At 38.3% G+C, this 22,433-nt stretch overlaps 1 protein-coding gene across 7 annotated transcripts in view; it reads left to right on the top strand.

The window, feature by feature from the left end:
• The window catches only part of TTBK2 (tau tubulin kinase 2), a 140,380-nt gene that overhangs the window by 92,454 nt on the left and 25,493 nt on the right, over positions 1–22,433 (top strand). For all 7 annotated transcript variants that reach the window (XM_029952764.1, XM_029952763.1, XM_029952767.1 and 4 more), the window contains 4 exons: positions 527–619; positions 1,231–1,356; positions 10,729–10,886; positions 18,035–18,251. In XM_029952764.1, the coding sequence (XP_029808624.1) occupies positions 527–619; positions 1,231–1,356; positions 10,729–10,886; positions 18,035–18,251 (594 nt within the window). The remainder of the gene's footprint in view (positions 1–526; positions 620–1,230; positions 1,357–10,728; positions 10,887–18,034; positions 18,252–22,433) is intronic.

Below are 22,433 nucleotides of genomic sequence, written 5' to 3'. Positions count from 1 at the left end.
CATTTTTTTTAAATTTGAGTATAGTTGACATACAATGTTACATTAGTTTCAGGTGTACAACATAGTGATCCAATAATTTTCTGTTATGCTATGCTCACCAATGTAGCATATTAACCATTTTTAAGAGATAATTTAGCAGTGTTAAATGTATTCACATTAGTGTGCAATAAAGTTCTAGAACTTTTTCATTTTGCAACATTGAAATCCCATACCTACTAAAGGCTAATTTGCCCTTCACCTTCCCTTCTTAATGAACTCATTTATTAATTAATGAACTGTTAATTATATTTCCAGCACTTCTGGGTTTTGGGGTGTTCTTTGTACCAAAAAGTATTTCAGTATGTCTATTTCTGTTATGTAGATTGTTATATAGCTGTGTAGATATATTTAGCAGAAGATTTTATGGGAAATACATTAACAATTTTAAGCCTAATAAGATGAAACACAATGATTAGGCCTTAGGCAATGTAATATACTCAAAAGGAGTGGTAATGTAATGTGACTGAATTCTCTTTGGCTTATGAAGGAAATGGGAAGACATGATGACCTTTGGTCCTTATTCTACATGTTGGTGGAGTTTGTGGTTGGTCAGCTGCCTTGGAGAAAAATAAAGGACAAGGTAATTTTGGAAATGGAAGTGGAAATATCAGTTTTGGTGGGGGAAGAAATAAAAATTTCTCTGGAGTAGGCATAATTGATGAGAACATACTTACATATAAAAATTAAAATTAAGCTGATATTAAGATATAATTAATGTTATGATTTTTTTCTGTGTACATGGAGAACAGATACTCATATGAGTATCTATTAAATCATCACTTCTGATTTGATTTCTAGCTTTCCCTCTGAGCTTTTCTTTTCACTACTTATCCCTTTCTCATTTTTATAAGTCAAGTAAAGCTTTCAAATTTTAATTGTTACATTATATTGTTTGATTTGAAAACTGTGAATATATGTGTTGATAAAGAAAAGTAGACTGGATTTAAGATCAATTCTTTTAGCAAATGTTGGTTCACTGGTGTAGAACTCTGTTAACCTTTTGGTTATCTTCCCTTCTCCCCATAAGGCAGTGTGCACTAAGCTATTAGTAAGAGCTCAATTCTTGCTTTATACTTCATTACCCACTATCTCATTCCCTAGTATATACCCTTGAGACTATTACTGAGAGGCTGTTAATGTGTAGCTGCCAAGAGAAATTGACTTTAGTTTCCTGTTCTCTTTACTTCCCAGGAGCAAGTAGGTTCTATTAAGGAGAGGTATGACCACAGGCTTATGTTGAAACATCTTCCTCCAGAATTCAGCATCTTTTTGGACCACATCTCTTCTTTGAATTATTTTACAAAACCAGATTACCAGGTAATCATCTCTGTGAGTTCTGTGGGCTAATTCCTCTCTCTCATTTAGTCTTTGTCCTCACTTCTTGTAGCTTTGAAGGTATTGTATATGAGTATGGGAAGTCCTAAAATGATATTATTTTAATACATCCTGAGAAATGTGGTGAAACTGCCTGATAAGAACTGTGTGTGTGTGTGTGTGTGTGTGTGTGTGTGTGTGTGTGTGTGTTTCTTCCCATCTGGAAGAGCGTACTTCATTAGAGTTTTAGGTTTATGTATCATTGAACAGATTTTACTGTTCCTGCTGTGATTCATCTGTTATATAGAACTGCTGATAGTTCTAATTATGTAAGTCCTATAACTAATTTATTGACCAGAAGGAAATGTCCAGGTAGGTAATGTATCTGTTGAGGGCTTAGGGCTGTAATATCATATGTTAATATGCTATGGAACAACAGTCCGTCAAGATTATTGGTTCGATTTTATCTGTGGTCAGTGAATCATTTCCTTAGGGTATCCATTAATAAGGCCTTATAAGGATTGATGAAATGTACCACAAATTGCACCCCTAGCCCCATCCAACTGTATTTCAGAAGATTCTGTTGCTCTCAGGGAGAACTTATAGCTTAATGCAAAATAATCACTACCACTGAAGACATAAATGAAGCCACACATAGATTAAACCAGGCATTCAGTATTTCATTCCACTTTGCTTTATTGTATTTTGCAGATATTACATTTTGCAAATACTGCATTTTTTACAAATTGAAGGTTTGTGGCAATCCTGCATTGAGCAAGTCCAGCAGCACCATTTTCCAACAGCATTCACTCATTTTGTGTCTCTGTGTCACATTTAGTTAATTGTGAAGTATTGCATACTTTTTTGTAATATCTGTAATCAGTAATCTTTGATGTTACCACTGTAATTGTCTTGGGGTACCATGAAACATGATCATGTAAGATAGTAACCTTAATCCATAAATATAACGTGTGTTCTGACTGCTCCACTGACCAGCCATTCCCCATCTCTCGTTCTCCTTGAGCTTCCCTATCCCCTGAGACACAACAATATTGAAATTAGGTCAGCTAATAACCCTATGATGGCCTCTAAGTGTTCAAGTGAAACCAAGAGTTGTACATATCTCACTTTAAATCAGAAGCTGGAAATGATTCAGCTTAGTGGGGAAGGCATGTCAAAAGCCAAGATAGGCTGAAAGCTATACCTCTTGTGCTGAACAGTTAGCCAAGTAGTGACTGCAAAGGAAAAGTTCTTAAAGGAAATGAGAAATGCTACTAGTGAACACATGAATGATTAGAAAGCAAAACAGCCTTATTGCAGATTTGGAGAGAGATTTAATGGTCTAAAAAGAAGATCAAGCCAGCTATAGCATTCCCTTAAGCCAGCACCTAATCCTGAGCCTAATCTAGAACAAGGCCCTAACTCTCTTCAATTCTGTGAAGGCTGACAGAGGTGAGGGAGTTTCCAAAGAAAAGTTTGAAGCTAGCAGAGTTTCTTCATGAGGTTTAAAGAAAGAAGCCCTCATCATGACATAAAAGTGCAAGATGAAGCAAGTGCTGATGTAGAAGCTGCAGCAAGTTATCCAGAGAAGATCTAGCTTCTGAAGGTGGCTACTACACTAAACAACAGATTTTTCAATGTAGATGGATCAGACTTCTTTTGGAAGAGCCATTTAGGACTTTTTTATAGCTAGAGTGAAAAAGTCAATGCCTGGCTTGAGAGGTTCAAAGGACAGGTTAACTTTCTTGTTAGGAGTTATTCGCCTGGGTAGCTTAGTCAGCTGAGCAAGCACCTGACGATTGTGGCCCCAGTCATGATACCAAGTTTGTGGGATCAAGCCCCATGTCAGACTCTTTGCTGAGCATGGAACCTGCTTAAGATATTCTCTCTCTCTCCCTCCCTCCTTCTCTCTCTCTCTCTCTCTCTCTCTCTCTCTCTCTCTCTCTCTCCCCTCTCTAAAAAAATAAAACAAAATAAAAGAAGTTACTGCAGCTGGTGGCTTAAAGTTGAAAACAGTGCTCATTTACGATTCTGAGAATCCAAGGGCCCTTCAGAATGCTAAGTCTACTCTGCCTGTGTTCTGACCTGGAACAGCACTGCCCAGATGACAGCATATCTGTTTACAGCATGGTTTACTGAATATTTTAAGCCCCCTGTTAGGACCTACTGCTCAGAAAAAAAGAAACCTTTGAAAATCTGACTGCTTACTGACAACAGACCTGGTCACCCAATATCTCTGTTGGAGATGTACAGTGAGATTAATGTTTTCATGCCTGCCAACACAATATCCATTGTGCAGCCCATGGATCAAGAAGTCTTTTCAACTTTCAAGTCTTACTATTTAAGAAATATGTTGTATAAGGTGATAGCTGCTATAGATACATCCTCTGATGTATCTGGACAAACTAAGTTGAAAACTTTCTGGAAAGTATTTACTATCCTGGATGCCATGAATAACACTGATGATTCATGGGAAGAGGTCAGAATGTTATCATGAACAGGAGTCTGGAAGAAGTTGATTCCAGCCCTCATGGATGACTATGAAGGGTTCAAGACTTTCAGTAGAGGAAGTAACTGGAGATGCGATGGAAATAGCAAGAGAACTAGAATTGAAAGTGGATTCTGAAGATGTGACCGAATGGCTGCAATCTCATGATAAAACTGTAACGGATGAGGAGTTACTTCTTATGGATGAGCAAAGAAAAGTGGTTTCCTGAGATGGAATCTACTCCTGGTGAAGAATGCTGTGAAGATTGCTGAAATGAAAACAAAGAATTTAGAGGTGCCTGGGTGACTTGGTTAAGCGTCTGGCTTTGGCTCAGGTCATGATCTCACGGTTTGTGGGTTCAAGCCCCGCATCGGGCTCTGTGCTGACAGCGAGCTCAGAGCCTGGAGCCTGCTTCAGATTCTGTATCTCCCTCTCTCTCTGATCCTCCCCTGCTCACGCTGTCTCTCTCTGTCTCTCAAAAATAAATAGAAAACATTAAAAAAAAAAAAAGAAAACAAAGATTTTAGAATATTCCGTAAACTTCGTTGTTAAAGTTGTGGCAGGGTTGGAGAACATGGACTCTAGTTTTGAAAGAAGTTCTTGGTGGCTCAGTTGGTTAAGCATCCAACTTCAGCTCACGTCATGATCTCAGAGCCTGGAACCTGCTTTGGATTCTGTGTCTCCTCTTTTTCTGCCCCTCCCCCACTTGTGGGTGCTCTCTCTGTCTGTCTCTCTCTGTCTCTCAAAAATAAACAAATAATAAATATGTAAAAAAAAACCAAACAAACCCCAACATTACATGGAACAGAGAAATCACTTGTGAAAGGAATAGTCAATCAATGTGGCAAACTTGTTTTATTGTAAGAAATTGCCATGGCTACCCCCATGTTCAGCAACCACCATCCTGGGTAGTCAGCAGCTGTTAACATCAAGGCAAGACCCTCTGTCACCAAAAAGATTCACTTGCTGAGAGCTCAGACAATGGTTAGCATTTTTTGGAAATATTTTTATTTAAAAAAGTTTTTGAAATGTTATTTTCTTTATTTTAGACAGAGAGAGAGTGAGCCCGTGCACAGGCAGGGGAGAGGGGCAGAGGGAGAGAGTAGGCTCCACATTCAGCATGGAGCCTGACACAGGGCTCATTCCCACAACTTTGGGATCATGACCTGAGCCAAATTCAAGAGTCAGATGCTCAACTGACTGAGCCATCCAGGCACCCCTCAATAAATATTTTTAATTAAAGCATATACATTGTTTTCTTTTTAGATACTATCTTACACTTAATAGTGGATGGTATAGTATAAACATAACTTTTATATGCACTGGAAAGCCAAAAAATTCATTTAATTTGCTTGATTGTGATATTTGCTTTATTGTGGTGGCCTGGAGCCCAATCTGCAATATCTCTGAGGTGTAACTATAAAAATGGTGTATTAATTTGTCATTTTTATATATAAAGGACAATTCATAGACTTTACTGTCAGTGTTGCCCAGTTGAAAGACTATGAACAGCACAGTGAACTTATTTATAAGTGGTAACTATTTCTTAGTGAAATGGCAGCTTTTGTAAACATATAAATAGGATATAAAACAGAGTCAGTATACAGCCTTAAGTACTTAGAGACATTAAGTAGGTCAACTTGTCACCTTCTTTCCTATGTGGCTTTTTGCATAACAAATAGAGAAAGCCCATTGTATACAAGTCACTTTGGAATCTGTTCTTATAATTACATTTTTATATGTATTTCTGAAATGCACAGAATTCGTATTACTTGTAATAAAATTGCACCTGTAATACTAGATTCAGGAGGAGCTGGAAAGTGTTCCAGCTTTCCCATCTTAGGTGCTAATAATTTTTTATTGATAGAGTTTGCATGGAAGTATAAAAGTTGAGCAAGCAAAATAATTTGGATCACATTCAGCACTTAGTTATGTCTATAATCTAAAGAAGACTATTGTATTCACTAGCTTAAGTTTGAAATTTAGATTATAATTACTTTAATATATTATTGTTGTCATGTTTTTCATTTGGACATTCTCCTAGGGGCTTCTCTGTGTCTTTGTCACCTAATAATAAAACAAAGTATACTAATTTTACTACTTTTGGACGAGAGAGAGCAAGCAAAACATTTTCTTTGTTTCACAGATTCTATAAATAATCTGGTTCTTTCTTGCTCACTGATCTCTCGTAAATTGTGAGTGGGAGCAGAGGACAGGTGGAGAGGAAGAAGATAATTGGGGAAAAGATATTGATGTGACTGGTATATTCTCATGACTAGTATCAATTTGACATCAGGTTACAGAAAGTTCTGACTGCATCTTCTGTCTCTTGCTTTTCTCACAGAGTCCTGCTATGGACTTCCTTTTTGAGAAGAATTACTCTACTTTGAATCTGAATGCTTTGTGAGCTAATGCTGTCCATATGGTTAATTTTACAGTTTGGTATCTGTTCATGAATATGAGTTTAATTACTGTTCTTTCAAAATTTTGAATTCCTCATTGGACAACCATTGTGGTTAAAAACAATAACAAGTCTCTTCCATCAAGAAGCAAAGCATGACTGCTTTCCTAGCTATATCAAAGGTCAAATAACATCATGTCTTTTATGGTCTGAGCTAAGACTGAAGTGAATATATTTTATAATCAAAGTGTTAAATGATGCTGTTTTACAAAGCCACTTACACTTTGAATGTCTCTGCTTTGTAGGCTCTTAAAAATCAGAATTTCTTGCCAGAAAACATTACTATCTTAACAAGTTGCACATGGCTAACACTTCATCCAGTAGCCTGTTGGTCTAGACCCAGAGAGAAGAGTTGTTTTGCTCTTTACCAGAAATCTTTGATGCATGTCTTAGAATAATGGCTGACCCTTGCTTTTGGAGAGAGTTACATTGTTTTGGTAAAGTACATCCAAGTTTATCAGTGCTTAGTATTTATGTGTAAGTGTATCCTCCCAACTGGCTTTAAGTCCTGGAGGTACAACCATTTCTTCTTTTTTTATCCTGCACTATCCTCACAGTGTGGCTGGCACCTAAATTTTCAACAAATGTTAGGAAAATTGAATTTAATCTTAGTTTGCCTAACAGTCACCTACTAAGGAAATCTAAGAAAAATCTTCTTGTAAGTGCATAAATGCTGTTTTCTAAACTAAACTAGGTGAAGCTATCACAATTATAGTCAATATTGAAACAAAGATCTTATGAATATTGTGGGGAGTTTTTGAGAAAGAGAAAGCATGAGTGGGGAAGGGACAAAGTGGGGGGGAGGAGAGAGACAGAGACAGAGAAACAGACTCCCAAGCAGACTCCATGCCCAGCACAGAGCGCACATGGGAACACTTTCTCACAACTCTGAGATCATGACCTGAGCAAAAAGCAAGAGCCTGACACAGCCAACTGAGAACCCAGGCACCCCTGAATATCATTTTTATTGTTAAATTAGATGCTGGGACATGAATCTCCTCAGATGATAAAATTCTATATGTACAAACATATGTACATATGAGTGTATATAAAACTGGTGAAATTTGATAAGCTCTGTGCATTGTATCCATGTCTTTTTCCTGGTTTGGATATTGTACTCTAGCTACTGAAGGTGTTATTGGAGCACACTATGTGAAGAGGATTTCTCTGTACAATTTTTGTAATTTACTATGAATCTTTATTTCAGATTAAAGAAAAAATACTGGGCCAACATTTTCAGAAATGTACATTATGATTAAAAACACTCAGTTATATTGTGACCACCTTGTAATTTAAATAATCCTTTTTAAAGTATCTTGAGAAAGGAAAACATCTGAGGAGTAAATAGGAAAATCTTTACCTTGAATTCCACAAGACTCTACATGTAGGTGACACAGTTAGTAGTTAATGGGAAACTAACATAGCATCAGATTGGATAAAGAAGAACCCTTAGTGGGGGCGGGGGTGGGCACCTGGGTGGCTCAGTCAGTTCAGTGTCCAACTCTTGATTTTGGCTCAGGTCATGATTCCAGGGTTGTAGGATTGAGCCCCACGTTGGGCCCTGCACTGAGCACGGAGCCTGCTTGAGATTCTCTCTCTCTCCATCTGTCCCTTCCTTTCACTTGCTCTCACTCTCTCTCTCTCAAAAACAAACAAACAAACAAACAAAAAAATCCCAAAAACCTCTTGGTGCCTTTGTGCATTGTTGTCACAGTCATGACACCTAACAATGTCATAGTAATACATGGGTAATGTTATTATCTCCATTTTATGGAGACTGACTTTAGACCCATTGCCTGGGAAAACTAGTGGTACTGGAAGTGGTGTCTGAACCCGATTTCTAACTCATTCAGAAAAACTCAAGCTTTTCCCATTTTTTACCATGTTCCTTCTGTGTTTTCTCTAGCCCTCTAACTCAGTTTGGGAGAGTGTAAGCAATAACAATAGGTAACTGAAGTCAACAGAAAATATGACCAAAATAAAATTTCTGAGGTTTTATAACCATGCCTTTTCCAGTTCCTTTTATATTTTTAGTTTCCTTTTCTACATATATTATTTTTTCTTTGGGATTTAAATGAAAGATAGGGTTATGTGAATCTTTTAGTTAATATTATCACAAATATTTGTTCTTGAAGTGTTTTGAGAGTAACTGTTTAAAGGTCCTGGACTTAATTCCAACATGGGTTTCTCTCCACCTCACCCCCCTGGCAATTCTCTGGCTCCAGCTGGGTGTCCTATAACTCAACTCACTTTTGACACTATCTACCCCGAGATAGATGGCATCAGATTCCACAGGTTCTGGAACTCAGTTCCAGAAGACTGCCTTCCACTTCAGATTCTGTTCGCAAGTCCTGGTTGTCACCTGTACTTCTGACTGACCTATGACTATAAACCAAAGGTCCCCACAACCCCTTCCTTGGGCCTGGTCAATTTACTGGAGTGGCTCACAGGCCCTGGGAAACCAGTTTTCTCACTAGATTACTGATTTATTAAAAGCATTTAACTTCGAAAGAGCCAGATGCATAGGGCAAGCTGTGAGGAAAAGGTGTGGAGCGTCCATGCCCTCTCTGAGGGCACCACGCTCAGCACCTCCTTGATGTTTACCAACCCAAGAGCTCTCCAAACCCCATCTTTTTTAGTTTTTATGGAGACTTCATTACATAGGCATAATTGATTAAATCATTTACCATTGTTGATTGATTCAGCTTCTAGCCTCTCTCGTTTCCTGGAGGCCAGGGGATAGGACTGAAACTTACAACTCTCTGTTCACATTGGTGGCAGCCCCTATCCAGAGGAGCTTTCCAAAAGTCACCTCATTAACAAAAACCCAGTTGTGGTGGGAAGAGGCTTGTTATGAATAATAAGACAGTCATTTCATGTTTATGTCTCTAAAGAGATTTCAGGAATTGAGGACTATAGATCTGATATTATTGTAACAAAAGATGCTCCGATAGCTCTTTTCTCTCAGGAAATTTCAAGGGTTTGGGGAGCTGTGAGCCAGGAACTGTGGACAAAGACCAAATATATATATAAGAAATATATTCTGGTCATGTGATTGACCAAACATATCTTATAAATCACAACACTGCTCTCATATATAAGGTATTGTGTTAGATACTGGTCATGAACAAGCTCAGACATGCACCAGCCCCCTGGAGCTTGCAGTCTGGGTGAAAGAGAGAAACCAATTAAATAATCAGAAATAAATATAAATCTACGTTTGATAGCATTTGGTCACCTTGTTGAGATGTTTTCTTCACCAGGCATCAAAAACAGCACACACTTAGTTTTCCTATCTCATTAACCACTGCTTCTTGGTTTCCTTTGCTGAGTCTTCTTTCTAACTAAATGTTGGAGGGCCCTAGGCCTTTTCCCTTTGAACTCTTGCTGCCTACTCTCCATAGATGATATCACCCAGTCCAGTGGCTTTAAATAATACCTTTTCATGTCTATATGCTAATGACTTTCAAATTTCTATCTATATAACCTGTTCCTCCCTAAAACTTTCAGTATTCCCAATCCTCAAACTCTCATAAAGGACAATCTTCGTGAGATCTTCATCTAGGTCACATCAGAGTTTTGGAATTTAAAGAGCAAAAAAATGGGTGCTTGGCTAGCTCAATTGGTAGAACATGCAACTCTTGATCTTGGGGTTGTGAGTTTGAACCCCACGTTAGGTGTAGAAATTACTTAAAAATAAAATCTTGGGGGCACTTAGGTGGCTCATTCAGTTAAGCATCCAACTATTGATCTCAGGTTACATCTTGATCTTAGGGTGGCTATTTCAAGCCCCACAGTGAGCTCCACATTTGGTGTGGAGCCTACTAAAAAAAATTAAAAAGAAAGAAAAAGAAAGAAAATCTTGAAAAAGTAACAAAAAATTGAAATATATAATATAAGCCAAATAAAGAGGCAGATTTCTTTGTGATAATTTGTGTATATACATACACACCCACAAACAGCTGAAGAATTTTTCAACCCCACCCCCCAAGTTGTAAGGAAATGCAATAAACTTCTGTATACCTAGATGTACCAACTGTTAACTGTTCACTTAAGTCAAACCATATGAAAATGCCCATTTGACAAAACAATGATCACACCATGATGGTTGACACTGAATACATATATATGTACATACAACACATATATCCTTTTGTGAAACTGAAAGTAGGTTTTAGATAAGATGCTTAATTATGTATCTTCTAAAAATAAAGACATTTTCCTGCATAACCATAAACTGGTACCTCAATTGAGAAATATCTGTATTATTTCAATAGCATCATCCATATATAGTCCTACTCAAATTCCTCCATTTGTATTGTTGTTTTTAATCCTACTACAAAACTGAGAGTCCAGCAGCTTTCTCAAAGAATAAAGCAATAATGCTTATTGTTAGCTTACTCTAGTTTTTTTCTTTATGGTTTAGCTTCTGACATCCGTCTTTGACAATAGCATCAAGACCTTTGGAGTAATTGAGAGTGATCCTTTTGACTGGGAGAAGACTGGAACTGACGGTTCTCTAACCACCACCACTACTTCTACCACCCCTCAGCTGCACACTCGTCTGACCCCTGCAGCAATTGGGTATGTCCTAAACGGATTATTTAGCAATGGCTTTCTCGGGTGCACTGTACTAGCAGAAGTGTCTTGTTTCATCCAGATCCCTTCAGATGACAAAATGCTAAGACATAGGAGAAAGCCTTTGGGTCTCCTTCAATTAATATTGCTCTTATATATATGTCTGTTCAGATTTACTTTTCTTAGAAAGTATTTGTAGGTCACTGTGAAATGGGAGCTTTGAGCTGGTATGGCTTGTTGTCAGATTTACAGTGAATATTCTTTACAATGAGAAGGAATTGTTTGATTTTAGTTCTAAAGTATATATAGGAATCTGGAAAGAATGAGCCACAATTATACCTAACTATACTATACTTAAGTTTAGTGTGAACAAAATATGTAGCTTGTTCTCAAAAAAAGTGATTTATTTACAAATTGTATTAGGAACAGGTCATCCTGTATTTCCATCATTTTGGCTTGTTAACTTGTTTTCTCCCTTATATGTGTTAAAGACAGTTGGTTTTGTTTGTTACTTTTAAAATTGGGTGGTGGGGCTGTCCTTTTTTTTCCTGACCCATTTTTACCTGCTCTGGTTGCTTTAAACTATTTAGTGAACAACGAAAAAAGTCAATACAGAAAAATCATCATATAAAGGGAGCTAATTGAGATAGTTTTTCACTAATCCATTGTTTTGATTTTATATTGAAAAATGGGATCACCAGAGCTTATTGAATCAGGAGACCTTATATGGACTCCTATAACTGGAGACGATATCTTTTATTAGCTAGTCTGAGAATTCCTAAGTGGGGCACCCTGACTAGCTACATTAGAATCATCACAGATGTTTGTTTAAACTACCCATTTGTAGGAGTCATCCCAGACTTACCGAATCAAGATATCCTAGGGGTGTGGCACAGAATGTTTCTCTTGCTTTTCTGAGTTTGGAACCCACTCCCTTAGTCCAGCCATTCCCTTTTACAAATGAGGAAATAATACCAACACTAACTGAATCAGTCATCCAACTTCAGGTAAATATTAGCAACAGAACTGGAGCCTGTCTAGAAATTTCGTTTAGTGCCTTTGTCCTCCTTCTCCTTTGATTGTTGTTAGAAGTAGATAAGTCTCAAACTTGCAGAAATGCAGGTGATAGGGGTGCCTGGGTGGCTCATTTGGTTGAGTGTCTGGCTTCAGCTCAGGTCATCATCTCATGGTTTGTGGGTTTGGGTCTTGCATCGGGCTCTGTGCTGACAGCTAGCTCAGAGCCTAGAGCCTATCTTTGGATTCTGTGTCTCCCTCTCTCTCCTTCTCACACTGTCTCTCTCTCTCTTAAAAATAAATAAAATCATTTAAAATTTTTTTTAAAAATCCAGGTGATAGGACTTCAGAGTAGCTGAAGGCAGTGAAGACAGTTTAAATTCCCGTCTCCCAATGTTTCCTCCTAAAATAAGAAGAGTAACAAGAAAGAAAATATAAAACTACACAAAACCATGTCCTCAACATAATTTGGAAACCAAGGATGCCCAGCCTAAACTGCAAAATGCATGAAGAGAAACAAACAACCGCCAACTCTCTTATGTTCTGATCTCGCTCAGCGCTGCCTCCAGGCTTTCTAAAGGCAGATCACTAAAAACTGGGGAGGAGGAAAATCAGCAATGAGACTTAAGGTTGATCTTAAACCAACATCAGAAAAATTGAACCCATCCTACAAATGTAATTATTAGAAAGTGTCCAGGGGCACCTGGGTGGCTCAGTCGGTTAAGCGTCCGGCTTCGGCTCAGGTCATGATCTCACGGTTCGTGGGTTCGAGCCCCACGTGAGGCTCTGTGCTGACAGCTAGCTCAGAGCCTGGAGCCTGTTTCAGATTCTGTGTCTCCCTCTCTCTCTGACCCTCCCCTGCTCGCGCTGTCTCTGTCTCTCCAAAATAAAATTAAAAAACCATAAAAAAAAATTTAAAAAGAAAGTGTCCAGGTAGATCAGGTCATGAACTATGGGGAGGCAAAAATAGGCATGATTCAAAATACATAGCTTCTGGAAGAAAGAAGAAAGTGACAAAAAAGAAAGAAGTGCCTTTTATCAGTTGAGTGGTAAAGGGTCTGATGAGAGAGAAACTACATAGTAATTTGAACAGGGAAAGATGATACAAGGAGTTATTACCTATAACATAGAATTGGAACAATGTGGCATAGACTAGTAGGAAGTAGAAATTACAGGGCTAGCGAATACAAAGTATAGCTCCTACTGTTAGGGCTGAGATGAAGCATCCAAGGAAGACCGCCCCCAGCCCTGACCCCAGGGCTGAGCTCCTGACCTTGTTGGAGAGGGTATGTCTCTTGCTTACTGGATGGCCAGGAAGTCACTCTGATGCCTGGTAGAATTTGCTGAAAATCTGCCCTCTGGAACTTGATGGAAATCGGTTCTCTGAGGTATCAGAGAAAGCTATTTGCTAGCATGTCTCATCAGAGACACTGTGCCATAAAACTGCTAGGTAGTGGGGATTGCTGAGAGAAACTGTTGGTTGCTACGCTCTCTGTGCTGCAGAAACAGGTGCTGAAGATGCTGGGATGTGGCAGGATCCATGTGCTAGGGAGAGCCACACTCGCTGGAGAGATTGCCAGGCTGCTCATGCGAGCTCTTGACAGAACACTTGCCTCTTGCAGTGTCTCTACAGTGCCCTCTACTAACACAGGCCCCAGTGGCAGCTGTCAAAGGAAAATATTTCAAGGCCTCAGATCCACGTTCACACAACAGGCAGAAAGGATGAATTTCAAGCTGAAAGCCATTCATCAGTAATTGCAAAAAGGCAAAGGCGAAATAAAATTTAACTACTACAAAAAGGAAAACTATAAAATCAGGATACTGTATCTCTCAGACCACAAAATCAAGTAAAAATCTGGGGCGCCTGGGTGGCTTAGTCGGTTAAGCGTCTGGCTTCAGCTCAGGTCATGATCTCACAGTTCGTGGGTTCAAGCACCACATCAGGCTCTGTGCTGACAGCTAGCTCAGAGCCTGGAGGCTGCTTCAGATTCTGTGTCTCCTTCTCTCTCTGACTCTCCCCTGCTCCTGCTGTCTCTCTCTGTCTCTCAAAAATTAATAAAAAACATTAAAAAATTTTAGAAAAACAAGTAAAAATCCACTAAATGTTGGGACTTTGCTATATTGACAGAAGGCACCAAATAAACTAGAAATCTCATGAACTACTCCAATACCACAAAAATGAACAAGAAAAAGATTTCAAACTTCCATTAAATGTTATTGAAAAACATCTGAAGAGAAAATCTAATTCATACAAAGGAGATTTCCTCTCAGAGAAGCAACCACAAAGAAGACAATTCTAAGATAAAAACGCCAAGTGGAAGTAAATATACTTGTGCATTTGTGTGTAATCACCTTGAATTGGAAATTTAAAAACTGAGAACAAAAATAGACCACAAAGTAGAGGAGGATGGGAGAAAAAGGAAAAGGTGAAGAGAGAGAAAGGAAGAAATGAGAGTTAATTGAACTCAGGAAAGAAATGGAAGGAAAAAAGGTGTCTTTGGAGTGAAAAAATTAGGGGTGCCTCTGTAGCTCAGTCGATTGTCTGACTCTTGATCTCAGCTCAGGTCATGATCTCATGGTCTGTGAGTTCGAGCCCCGCATTGGGAGCCATGCTGGCATTGCGGAACCTGCTTTGGATTCTCTCACTCTCTCTTTCTGCCCTTCTCACACCCTTTCTCTCTCTCTCTCTCTCTCTCTCTCTCTCTGTCTCTCTCAGAATAAGTAAAATAAACTTAAAAAAATAAGTGAGAAAATTATAAAGGGCATAAAGGAGAGTAGATTCAACCCACTGAGTTATCCAGGCGCCCCAAAACCTGATTTTCATCGTACTTTGTCCCACAAGCTGTAGCATCCGTCAGTGAATCTTGCCTGAAAAGCATTATGCTTACAGGTCTACCATTTATCTGGCCCTTTAAGAAGTGACTGAATAGGCTGACCTCTGAATTAAAATATTGATTTTTCAGCAAACCTTATCTATTAAGGCCAGATAAATATCTGTGGGCTATGCTGTCTCTGTCGCCACTATCGCTGCCATTATAGTACTAAAGCAGCCACAGACAGTATGTGAATGAATGAGCATGACTCTGTGCCATAACACTTGATTGACAAAAATAGGTGAGCTGGCCAGATTTGGCCCACAGTCCTAGTGGGCCTACGTCTGCCTTAGATTATGGGGAGGGAAGTGTGAAAAGGATGTCTGTTCTTAGTACTTTTCTTGACATCTGTCCAATTCTTCCATACGCATCCTTACCTTTTTTTCCTTAATCTCTTTCTGTAATTTATACCTTACCCACAAACACAAACACACACCATATGCTAATGATAATATACTCGTACATGTACTTTTGCACTCATCCAACTCCTGAATGTAATATAATTTTTCTGGGAAGGAATTTCTTTCCATGTCTCAAACTCCAGATTTGGATCAGAGTTATAGGAGATTGAAGAAACTAGCAATTATGTAAGGGTTGAAAATGGGGAATAAATGCAGAGAGAAACCTAAGTCATGTGCCAGAGGGCCCATGTGGCCTTCCCCTGCGCTGGGGAAGATGTGAGAGCCCCTGGGAGTGCCGAATTCGACCGCAGAGGTGAGATGAGAGAAGAGGGAAACTGGATAGACTAAAATTAGGAATTTGTAGGTGGAGGGATGCTTTGTTTTCTCAGGAGTGGGGAAGGAAATGCGAAGGAGTTGGGTGATTGGAAAGAAGAAGAATAGTAGTGAGGCATAGGAAGAAAGGATGGGAAAAATACTATGTGATTTAAAATGGGAAAAAATTGTGGGGATAGTAGACTGACCTTCCTGAATTCAAATATTGATTCTTTTGCCATTTCCTTTCTTTAGGAAAACAGGGAATTCTTTCAATAAACATTTGGATTACTACATGACACATATATTTTAGTGTCTGTTGTAAGGTCTAGCATCAATCAGAAAAGTATATTGAACTTATATCTGAAAAATCTTTTAGTGGCCAATTTATGAATTTTATGAACTTTATTTTGTTTTCGACTTGATTTTTTTATCATAAATCGTTTCATATAAACTATTTTAGGCCAAATTACCTTTTCCAGTATGTTCTCAGTGTCAGAACTGTAGGAACCACTTTACAGGCCTGTAAGGTTTTTTTTTCCCCCTGGGAGCTATTATAAATGCTTTTCTTATTATAAACTTATATTGATAAAGAGATTCATCTTCTCCTATTGGCCCTAGTAGAGAGAGGTGGTAGTGAAGGTCAGCTTAGATGGAACAAGTCCCTGAGAAATGACTGATCTTTGTTCTCACAGCATTTCATATTGATGACACCTGGGCCAGGGCATAGCCACTCTTGGAGTGGTTCACTGAAAAGATGCCTGTTTTACCGCTCATAATGATTGTATGTGCCAGTACAGTTAGTCGACTAAAGACTGTTTTTTCTACTTTTAGACATTCTAGATCACATTTAAGAAAAGGTTTCACGGTGGTAAATATTGTGTTCAGTCAGCAATATTTAAAAACAAAACAAACTGGGTACCTGAGTGGCTCAGTTGGTTAAACGTCCGACTCTTGATCTCAGCTCAGGTCTTGATCTTAGGTAATGAGTTCAAGCCCCACATTGGGTTCCATGCTGGGTGTGAAGCCTACTGAAAAAAGAATAAACAAATAAAAATAAAATACAAACTAGTGAGCTAGTGTACAGAGCAGAGTTCTAGAACATAAGAGCAGACAAGGATCTAATCTCTTAATGAATGATACCTAAGAATTAGAAAAGCCCTTTATGGGCCAGAAGTCTAAGGGAGAGATGACCAGCCATATAAATAGGACATGAAATTACTTTAAAAGAAATGTATTGGCAAGTATCAATATTTTTTTATTTTGTTCCTGACCAGTTCATGCAGAACTGTATAATTACAGAATTTTCTAGCTTCACCTAGAAGGCAAGAACTTCCTTTCTCCTCTTTATTTCCCTACCTCCTTCAATATAGTAGATACTTAGTAAAAAGTCTGTAAATGAAGAAGCCTAGGTACATTTTACACTATTTAAAAAATATAACTGAGGGGCGCCTGGTTGGCTTAGTTGATTAAGCCTCCAACTTCAGCTCAGGTCATGATCTCACGGTACCTGGGTTTGAGCCCCGCATCAGGCTCTGTGCTGACAGCTCAGAGCCTGGAGCCTGCTTCCAATTCTGTGTGTCCGTCTCTCTCTGCCCCTCTCCTTCTCATGATCTGTCTCTGTCTCTCAAACATAAATAAATGTTAAAAAAATTAAAAATTATATATATAATTGATTGCATACCTGCTTATTTGACAGCATTTTTCTACTTATAGTTTTTGTTATTCTCTAAATGAAAAAATGGGTAAAGAGTAGAAAATACTAAAGTTGACAAGGACTTATTAGAAAACAGACCAGGGGTGCCTGGGTGACCCAGTCAGTTAAGCATCTGGCTTAGGCTCAGGTCATGATCTCATGGTGTATGGGTTCAAGCCCCGCATCGGGCTCTGTGCTAACAGCTAGCCCAGAGACTGGAGCCTGCTTCCAATTCTGTGTCTCCCTCTCTCTCTGACCCTCCCCTGCTCACACTGTCTCTCTCTGTCTCTCCAAAAAAAAGAAAGAAAACATTAAAAAAAAAAAGAAAAGAGGGGCGCCTAGGTGGCTCAGTTTGTTAAGCATCCGGCTTCGGCTCAGGTCATGATCTCACAGTTTGTGGGTTCAAGCCCCGCATCAGGCTCTGTGCTGACAGCTAGCTCAGAGCCTGGAGCCTGCTTCCAATTCTGTATCTCCCTCTCTCTCTGACCCTCCCCTGATCGCGCTGTCTCTGTCTGTCTCTCAAAAATAAATAAAAAACATTTAAAAAAAAGAAAAAAGAAAAGAAAATAGACCAAATATTTCTAACTTTTAAAGTGATTGTTAAATCAGTGAATTATTGTTAACATTTCTGTTTTTAGATCAGCCTGAAAATTTTACCAATCAGAAGCAGTTTTATTTTGTACAGTTCGCATGGCCTAAGTTTTTGAGGTTTTTGGTTTTGTTTTGTGTATTACTCTTTTAATTATGTATAGTCTTCATGATTTAAGTCCAAAAACAAAATGTAGGATAGTCTGACAGTAACTTTTGATTCTGGTGTTTTTAAGTTCTACCGTTTTTTTTTTCACTCCACATTTTTAGAATTGCCAATGCCACTCCCATCCCAGGAGACTTGCTTCGAGAAAATACAGATGAGGTGTTTCCAGATGAACAGCTTAGTGATGGGGAGAATGGCATCCCTGTTGGTGTGTCACCAGATAAATTGCCTGGATCTTTGGGGCACCCACGTCCCCAGGAGAAGGATGTCTGGGAAGAGATGGATGCCAACAGGAACAAGATAAAGCTTGGAATTTGTAAGGTTAGTATTTCTTGCTCAGGAATATTAAGCTCATGCTTAATATTTTTCTTCTGTTGACGTAGCAAAGTATCATGATTCTTAACTTTGAATGAGAAGTAGAACATTGTATTGCTAGTGACTTATATATTTGTAATTGCAACAACTTGCCTAATTTTGCCCATAGTACTCAGGTATGGACACTAAACATTAATCTTCATCTTGTATTTTGTGAAAAAGATGAAGGGATTTTTTAAAAACAACCAGACACAGAGACTAAAAGAAGGGAAAAGAAGTCTATAGAAAAGAAGTAATAGTCTTTCTAAGTAATGTGACAAGACTCTGGGCCCCTTCTTTAGTGTGGACCTATGGAACTAGGAGTACCCATTCTGGAAATTGCCTCAAGTGGAGGTGGGGAAGGGAGGGTTGGGAATGGAAAGCACTAAACTGACCATGAGCCGACATAATGGATGTTCAATAATCGACATGATTTTTTCTTCCTTAGGATTGTAAGCAGGACTACTTCTAAGTATGGGGAGAGATTAAATGGTTAATTTTTAATAATCTTGGGGCATATTATCCCCAAATTTCTTTTTGTTTTTACTGTTCCTTGTCATTTCCAGTTCCATGAAAGATAAAATGAAGATCAATGGGAATGGAGGAGCAGTGAATTATGAACCAGTTAGTTTTTGGTACTTCTTATGTTTTTATAAAGGTTTACTTGGGATAGTAGTTAAATGTATAGGTGTGAAATGAGACTTTGGGCTCATATCTGTTAACATGACTCATAGAAAATTGGCTAGTCATGCTTTATGAAATATATCTTGAAAAGAATCTTCCATTGGTCCCTTGTGAGGAGTTGGCCTGTCTCTGGGACAATACTATATTGTTAAACTTTATAATTTAAAAAATTAACAGTCTGTATATTCAGTCACAAGAGTCATTTGTAAAAACATTCTCGGGACGCCTGGGTGGCTCAGTCGGTTAAGCATCCGGCTTCGGCTCAGGTCATGATCTCACGATTGTGGGTTCGAGCCCCACATCGGGCTCTGTGCTGACAGCTAGCTCAGGGCCTGGAGCCTGCTTTGGATTCTGTATCTCCCTCTCTCTCTGACCCTCCCCTGCGCACACTGTCTCTCTGTGTCTCTCAAAAATAAATAAAAAACATTAAAAAAAATTTTTTTTAAATAAAATTAAAACATTCTCTGCATAGATGTGATATGCTGCACTGTGTTCTGCGTTTTGAATAAGCCTTATCTGAGCTATTAATAATCAGGAATAAGACATGTTAAGTCATCAGGACATCAGTGTCAGATGTCTTTATCGTACCAGAAGCAAACTGTTCGTATAGTTAAAAATCTCTATGACATTCTCAGTTACCAGCCCATATGGGTATCTATGTATGCGAGAGTATGAAATCACACTTGACATACAACATACTTACTCTAATTTCTGTGTTTCACCCATCATCACTATTTAACCTATATTTAGTTCTCTTTCATTTTTTAATTTTGTCTTTTTCAAAAACATTACTCAAACTGGATTATTAGTGTTGTTATTCTTTTATATCAGTAGTGTGTATGTGGATTTTTCAAAGATATTTACCATTTCCTTGCATTTTTTAGAAGTCCTGGACTCGTCTTTCTTCTTCCTAAAATATTTCGATTACAAATTCCTTCAGTTGAGATCTTTGGGAAAGCTTTGATTTTTCCTTAGTGGTAAATATATTTATTTTAGCCTCCATTTTTAAAGAGAGTTTATGCGAGCTTCAAAGTTTTTGATTGACAGTTATTTTTCCTTTGGCTTCTATATTGGTATTCGAAAGTCTATGCCCTTGATTTTTTTTTTCTTTGTTAGATGATGCATTCCCCCTATCTTTGCTCCCTGACTACTTTTTACCTTTTCTCTTTGTCTTTGGTGTTTTACATTTTAACTACAGTGTATCTAGGCTTGTGTTTCTTCTTATTTATCTTGGTGGGATATGTTATGTTTCCTGAGTCTTTGATTCATAATTTTGTATCATTTCTAGGAGATGTACAGCCATCCCCTACCAAAACATTGCCGCTAATTCATTCTTTCTGTTCTCTCATTCTGGGACTCCAATTAAACATATATTGAAACTGGAAATGATAAGGAACAGTAATTTGGCTATTGTTGATAGTACTGCTATAAACACTGGGGTGCACGTGCCCTTCAAATCAGCATTTTTGTATCCTTAGGATATATACTTAGTAGTGCAGTTGCTGGATTATAGAGTAGCCCTATTTTTAATTTTTTGAGGAACCTCCATCCTGTTTTCCAGACTGGCTGCACCCGTGTGCATTCCCACTGAAAGTGCAAGAGGGTTCCCCTTTCTCTGCACCCTCACCAACATCTGTTGTTTCCTGAATTGTTAATTTTACCCATTCTGACAGGTGTGAGGTGGTGTCTCTTTGTGGTTTTGATTTGTATTTCCCTGATGGTGAGTGATGTGGAGCATCTTTTCATGTGTCTGTTAGCCATCTGGAGGTCTTCTTTGGAAACATGTCTATTCATGTCTTCTGCCCATTTCTTCACTGAGTTATTTGTTTTTTGGGTGTTGAGTTTGATAAGTTCTTTATAGATTTTGGATACTAACCTTTTATCTGATATGTCATTTGCAAATATCTTCTCTCTTTCCTTTGGTTGCCTTTTAGTTTTGTTAATTGTTTCCTTTGCTGTGCAGAAGCTTTTTATCTTGATTGAGGTTCCAGTAGTTTGTTTTTGCTCTTATTTCACCTCTGGAGACATGTCAAGTAAGAAGTTGATATAGGCTAGGTCAAAGAGGTTGCTGCCTAATTTCTCCTATAGGATTTTGACAGTTTCCTCTCTCACAGTTAGGTCTTTCATCCCTTTTGAATTTATTTTTGTGTGTGGTGTAAGAAAGTAGTCCAGTTTCATTCTTCTGCATGTCCCTGTCCAGTTTTCCCAGCACCATTTACTGAAGAGACTGTCTTTTTTTCCATTGGATACTCTTTCCTCCTTTGTTCAAGATTAGTTGGCCATACATTTGTGGGTCAATTTCTAGGTTCTCTCTTCCATTGATCTATATGTCTGTTTTTGTTCCAGTACCATACTGTCTTGATTACAGCTTTATAACACATCTTGAAGTCTGGAATTGTGATGCCTCCAGGTTTCTTTTTCTTTTTCAGGATTGCTTTGGCTATTCAGGGTCTTTTCTGGTTCCAGACAAATTTTAGGATTGTTTATTCCAGCTCCATGAAGAATGCTGGTGTTATTTTGATAGGGATTGCATTATGTTAGATTGCTTTGGGTAGTATAGGTATTTTGACAATATTTATTCTTACAATCCATGAACATGGAATCTTTTTTCATTTTTTTGTGTCTTTCATAAGCTTTGTGTAGTTTTCAGTGTACAGATCTTTTACCTCTTTGGTTAGGCTTATTCCTAGGTATTTCATGGTTTTTGGTGTACTTGTAAATGGGATCGATTCCTTGATTTCTCTTTCTGCTGCTTCATTATTGGTGTATAGAAATGCAACCGATTTCTGTACATTGATCTTATATCCTGCAACTTTGCTGAATTCACATATCAGTTCTAGCAGTTTTTTGGTGGAGTCTTTGGCATTTTCCATGTAGAGTGTCATGTTATCTGTGAAGAGTGAAAGTTTTGACTTCTTCTTCCCAATTTGGATGCCATTTATTTCTTTTTGTTGTCACACTGCTGAGGGTAGGTCTTCTAGTAATATGTTGAACAACAGTGGTGAGCATGGATGTCCCTGTTGTGTTCTTGACTTTCGGGGAGAAGTTCTCAGTTTTTCTGCATTAAGGATGGTATTAGCTGTATGGACCTTTAATATATGCCTTATATGATGTTGAGGTATGTTCCTTTTATCTCTACTTTCTTAAGGGTCTTTATCAAGAAAGGATGCTGGATTTTGTCAAATGCTTTTTCTGCACCTATAAAGAATCATATGGTTCTTATCCTTTGTTTAATTAATGTGGGATATTGAACCAGCCCTGCAGCCCAGAAATAATTTCCAATTGATCATGATTAATAATTATTTTAATGTATTGTTGAATTCAGTTTGCTAGTACATGTATCTTTAAGAATTTTTGCTTCCAGGTTTATCAGGGATACTGGCCTATAATTCTCCTTATTAGTGGATCTTTGTCTGGTTTTGGAATCAAGGTAATGCTGGCTTCATAGAATGAGTTTGGAAGCTT

This window comes from Suricata suricatta, chromosome 9 (assembly GCF_006229205.1).
Source record: "Suricata suricatta isolate VVHF042 chromosome 9, meerkat_22Aug2017_6uvM2_HiC, whole genome shotgun sequence".
NCBI lineage: Eukaryota > Metazoa > Chordata > Mammalia > Carnivora > Herpestidae > Suricata > Suricata suricatta.
Note: the sequence above shows the minus strand (reverse complement) of the source record. Positions and strands in the feature narration are given on the sequence as shown.